Here is a 6,000-nt window from a genome sequence, read left to right as displayed (position 1 = left end):
TACGGAGTTCTCCCCCTCCCAGTCAAAACCCATTCAAATTACCTCCCCTCCCCTTAAATTTTCAATGCCGCAGCCAGAGCCATGGATCATTTTCCCTCAAATTTTCATCAAAAGTCACATTTCTTTCGACAGATGTGCTGATCATGTTACCGTAAGCTTTCGTTATATGAGATTACATCTATAAATAGCAGGAAAAAGCACACATGACACGCACAACATGTAGTTTGAGGGGGAGGAGAACTGGGAAAAAAGTTTAGCTCATTAGGGAAATTTGTGCTTTTGAAAATGAACAAAGAAATCAAAATAGCAATACCCCAGTAAACAAACCCAGTCGATTCTTTGAATTATGACGCCCTAAAAAGAACTACTTTACAGAACCAAGCAAAAAAAAAAGGTTGACATTGATTCCATGTACTATTTTTTCGGATCTAAAGAATTGAAGTTTAATAATAATCATAATGAAATCCTTCTCACAGGGGGGGGGGGTTACTGACCCTTGGACCCTCTCCTGAATCCGCCCATGAAGTGGGACATTGCTTTGCACGTGATTATGTATTACTTCCACCGTCTTGCAGGTAGTAAATATACAGAGCTAAGTTTGAATAAAAAGTTTCGGATAAAACCTTCAGACATTGCTTACTACAGCACTGCTGTTTCCTATTCCTATTCAGAGCCACAACTGACTACAACTGTATTTATGTCGAGGACTGCATACTAAGTGCCTTGCCTCCATTATTTTATGTACCGATAGATGGCAGCACCATCACCGGATCGAACAGTTAATGAGAATTTAGAACTAGTCCAGGAGCTAATAGCCACCTCGTGCTAGCACCCCCAGAGGTATCTTTTCACTTGGAAGACATTGAGACCACGAGCATATTTTACGTCGCCCAGTCCCCTTTGATGACGACGGTGGGTCTTCGACCATCGAGGTCCGAACTCAGGACCCTTCGGCTCCGAATTCCACACTCTACCGATCGGGCTACCACGGCCCCACTGTTGTTTAGAGTGCGAGAAAGAACCAAGTTCAAGGAACGTTTCTTTACAGTTTATTCACGAATGACACATAAAGATGAGTCTTAAGCAAATCAAAAAACACTGGTAGCATTTCATTTTCACAACCTTTTTCAGGATTTAATAGATAAAATACTTTCGTATAATGAACAAAAATTTTGTGCTTCATGAAGATATTAAAATGTTACGGCTCGAAGTCGCTGTCGTCTCCGTGTGCATATCGAATGAACTGCTCCCTGTTTTTCCAGTAGATTTCCCGCTCTGAGACGAAACTTTTCAAGTCTTTGGCCATATGGAGAACACGGCGAGTGTAAGGAGTCTTGGATCGGCGTAGACCTGTTGGTGAGAAAGAATATAGAGCATGATTTTAACTCATCCGTAACAAAACGCAAATGCACTCTGACTGGTTAAATTTTGAACTCACTCATTGCACTTGTCCGAAAATGGCTCAATTTAGGGGTGCCCACAGGGGGGAGGGGATTATGGTGCAACTTGCGCCATCAAAGTTTTAAGGGGGGGGGATTTTCTTTTTAATTAATTAATTATTTTATTAATTTATTTAAATTTATTTTTAACATAAATTGTTTTATTCTGTTTATATTCCTTTTCATTTATTTATTTAGTTTGTATGTGTGTGTGTGTGTCATTGGCGTAGTACAGAACTTTTCTAATAATATTAATAATAATAAATTAAAAATATATAAATAAATGAATGAACAAAAATATTTTTAAAAAAATAAAGAAAATAAAAAGAGAGAGCTAAAAAATAAAAAAAAAGAGGGTTTGGAGAAAATGGGGGGGGGGGGAGGGATTTGTGCCATTGAACTTTGGGGGGGGGGAATGGGCACCCCCGGCTCAGTTTGGTCTATTAAGATTTTTGTCGAATGACAGTTCGTGGTTGTCATTTTCAGGATAACTGCAAACTTTGCTAAAAGCTTAATTTGCACCTATATGACAAAACACACATTTATTCCGCAAACCTCGAATCCTCTAATATTATTTCGAGCGCTTATCCTAAAACAGTTTAATGTGTAAAGTTCTTGTCGATTGTGTGTGTGTGTGTGTGTGTGTGTGTGCTACTTTGTGGTTGTCCTCTTCCGGATAAAATAAGATTAAAGAATAGATAGCGCTCATTTGACAATAAGAGACGGATACAGACTGCCATTTTAGGGAGAGTCATGCTAAAAATTGCCCTCCCATGAAGGCAGCGCCTGATTACCGCACAGGCCTACTAGGCCTGGGCCTAGGGTTCCATCTCCTAAGGGGCTCCAAATTACTTGAAGATTTTATGCATAGCATTACAACTATACTAACAATACAAGTATTTTTAAAACAATGATTCGTTAATTGCAAAAAAAAAAAGCTTCATTAAAGGATAACTTTTATTAATTCTGCCAGTAGCGAATTTACCATGTCACAATTATGAGGGGTCCCGAAACGGATTCATAAATGCACATGATAAATTATTTACATAGTTTTGTCAGCCAAAAATGTATTCCGAAGGGCCCAAAACTGTAAATCAACCGCTGCATTCCGCTTCATGGGGCCACTAAATTATTGTGGGCCTAGCACAGTGGGGCAAAAACGACAAAAAGCGCTTAAAAAGGGTATGTTTCTTCTATATTCAACCAATTGAGGATTAATATGTTTGCACAGGCCTACATCTTAGGCAATCAGAACTGGAATTTTGGAGCCCTTCGTCCACTACAAAGCTAAAGGGAGCCTTTAGACGATGAAGAACCACAAATGAAGGGGATTTAAACAAATTGTTTTTAAGCAATCTGTATTTTTTTCTTATTAATGGCGGGTATATTTAATTTCTCTCGTGTCCGACGATAGTAATATAACAAAAAAAAAAAAAAAGAATAATCGAATGTTCAAACCGATAATCGGTTTTGATCAGCACCGAAAACTGGGGAATCAAAGTTATTTTTTTCGAAACGCTCTACAAAAAAAAAAAAAAAAACATCCGCAGACAGAACGTTTAAAACCAAAACGTCCACGGACAGAACGTCCAAAACCAAAACGTCCAAGGACAGAACGTCCACGTCCAAAAATCCAAGTGATGACCATTTTACGTGGGCGACAGCAATCACGGTACTACGATACAATAAACGTAGGAGAACGAAAAGAGTTACAAATTTCACGTTCTTACTACAGAAGAGAATTTATGTTTGCAAAATACTTTATTATTAATTTGTCCTTAATAAAAAATGCGTTTTAGACATTCGAACCAAAATGCCGCCCCTAAAATTTGCTGCCCCGGATAGGGGTCCGGTTTGTCCGGTGCTAGAGCCGCCCCAGCCAGGGATAGTAGGGTGGGTCAAAAATACATGTAAAAAAAAGCTTCTCCTAGATAAACGGTACACCCCTCTCTATTTTTAGACTTGTGGTAGACTCGAAAAATTTTAACTTCTTATTCCAACTGAAAAAGGGTGCTAAACCCCCTCCCACAAATGTCATAAGTATGAGGAAGGGGGTTAAAAATACCTTAAACTGGAAAAACAATGCTACATATTATAATATACACTAGTAATATGCACAAACATTGCAATAAAATAATTATTTACCAAAGAAAAAAAACAGCTGAGGAAATTAAATGTTTCAAAATTTGTGGCATTTTCTACGCTACGGCTAATGTTAAATTAGGGGTCATTGAGCACCCTCTTAAAATTTGAGTAAGAAGCTAAAACTTTTACAGCAGAATACTATTAGTAAGTATTTAAAAAAAAAAATAGGGGGTGTCTTGGACTCTAGCAGAAAAAAAGTTTTTCTGAACCACCCTAGGGGCTAACCATACGGCAGCCCAAATAAGGCGCGATGCTAACAGGTAGGTAGTGGCATGGAGTAGTGATGGGCATAATCGAGAACTTTAAATAATCGAGATCTCAGGAATCGAGTACTTGTTATAACCGAATGATTGACAATCAAGATTTTTGGAAACCGTGAACTCGAACGAATGATAATCGAGATCTTTTGATATCAAGAACTCGAGCGATTGCAATCGAGATCTTTCGAAATCGAGAACACGAGCGATTGACTTCTCACTTAATTTTAATCGAGATCTCAGAATGCGATAATTGAGAACTCGAGGTACTGTAATCGAGAACTTGAGGTGTGATAATCGAGAACTTGAGGTGTGATAATCGAGACTCGAGTTGTGATAATCAAGAACTCGAGATTTGATAATAGAGAAATCGTGATAATGGAGTTCTCGAATGATCTTGAACAATCGAGTGATTGGATTATGAGAACTCGATTATGCCCACCACTAGCATGGAGCAAAGAAACGAAGAAACTTGCCACTGTTACACATCTTTTCGTTTATCAGCCGTCTTTGTAGGCCACATACGGGTAGTTATCAAATTACGGAAACACCTGTGAATAAAAGGGAAATTTTTGAATGTGCTTCGCACGTAATAAAGAACAAAGCTAGATATCTGTTTTATAATATATATATATATATATATATATATATATATATATATATATATATATATATATATATATATATATATATATATATATATATATATATGGTAGTGTACATATTCTGGTAGTATATGGTGGATTAACTGAAGTACTGGACGTCTTGGATTTTTTTCAAAGCCCGTGAAAAAGTCGGACTTTTCAAATGTTAAAAGAGGCCAAATTGTTGGAGCGCATCTAGCTGAAGCAAGTGTAACTGAAACATCTGAACTTTTTGGTGTTTCTAGAGGTACAGTATCAAAAGTAATGACAGCATACACGCAGTGCGGTAAGACAAGCTCGGCAAAGCAAAATAGTGGACGGAAAGAGAAGCTTAGTAAAAGAAACCGACGGTATTGAAGAGGATTGTAATGTCTATAAAAAGCGAACACAATATCAGCAAAAATGACCAGAGAACTCAATCACCATCTGGATTCACCAGTGTGAGTGATTAGAGTCAGAAGGCACTTTTATCAACAGAACATTTATGGCAGAGTAGCGATTCCCAACACACTTGTCACAGAGTATTTCCATTGTTTTGATAACTACCTGTACCTCCCAATACACTACACAGCATCTTGAAACCCGTAGAATCACTTCAGCGAGTCCTGTAGTTGTAAATTTTCGGTTCTTACTCTTATCTCGGAGGATTCCATCAAGAAATCGTTTGTCTTGTTCCAGACATTTGGGGATGTTCGGACCCATGCAAGTGGAACTTCTTTGTATCTTGGGGCGCGGTTGTTGGAGGGTTGGATGTGAGGGAGGAGGAATGACTGCGCTGAGTGAATCTTCGAATGAACTGGTTGAAGAGCGACTCACTGGGGTACAATTGGACTCGCTCTCCTCGTTCATTTGGCCTGCAATCAGAACGATATGTGAATAATTGAAACGGTGGTTTCAGAAGAGGCCGTGTTGCCTGCTGGAAGCAATGAAAACATTCAGTTTCAGTAAGCTGCTGAAAGAAACAAAGAAATTTTTTTAACAATAATTAAAAGCAATAGGGGAAGGTCGGGTAGTATCGAACACCTAAGCCATTTCAATCATTACACTTTTTGTTTTATTTGTAAGGAATTAGCTTTTACACTAAATTATGCTGTACTAAGTTACATAACATAAATTGTAAACTTTGGTTAAAAAAACATGGATTCTTATTTTTTAAACAAATTTTTGTCAAACTCTATTTTTGGCCGATTTTAAATTTTGGAGGGTTGTATCGGACAAAACATTAAAATGTTGAAATAAAAACAAATAGTTCAGAAATAGCATTTTAATGTGCAAAAAAATGAAACGAACAAAGTAGTTGATTACTTAGAATAGTATACATGTCTAAAAATGAAAAAAGTAATATTTTTTTTATAAAAGTTGAAAAATATAGCCTATGGTTGGCTAATTGTCATTTTATTAAGTCCAACTTTTTCAATGGCTTCTTTCTACTTCTTTCATCCCATTTATGTCGTGATTTTTCCATTTCAACCTGTTGGACAAAGAAAAACACCATCAGTGTTTTATTTTGGTGCC

The 6,000-nt window shown here is 37.4% G+C and overlaps 1 protein-coding gene across 1 annotated transcript in view; it reads right to left on the bottom strand.

The window, feature by feature from the left end:
* Positions 1 to 1,198: 1,198 nt before the first annotated feature.
* Positions 1,199 to 6,000, bottom strand: part of LOC129235082 (uncharacterized) — a 36,785-nt gene continuing 31,983 nt past the window's right edge. The window contains exons 7-8 of the mRNA XM_054868761.1: positions 5,118 to 5,339; positions 1,199 to 1,350 (exon numbers count right to left, since the gene is read on the bottom strand). Of these exons, the coding sequence (XP_054724736.1) occupies positions 1,199 to 1,350; positions 5,118 to 5,339 (374 nt within the window). The remainder of the gene's footprint in view (positions 1,351 to 5,117; positions 5,340 to 6,000) is intronic.

The sequence above is a fragment of the Uloborus diversus genome, chromosome 2 (genome assembly GCF_026930045.1).
Source record: "Uloborus diversus isolate 005 chromosome 2, Udiv.v.3.1, whole genome shotgun sequence".
NCBI classification, from domain to species: Eukaryota; Metazoa; Arthropoda; class Arachnida; order Araneae; family Uloboridae; genus Uloborus; species Uloborus diversus.
The sequence above is the reverse complement of the archived record's forward strand: the minus strand, read 5'-3'. Positions and strand labels throughout refer to the sequence as shown.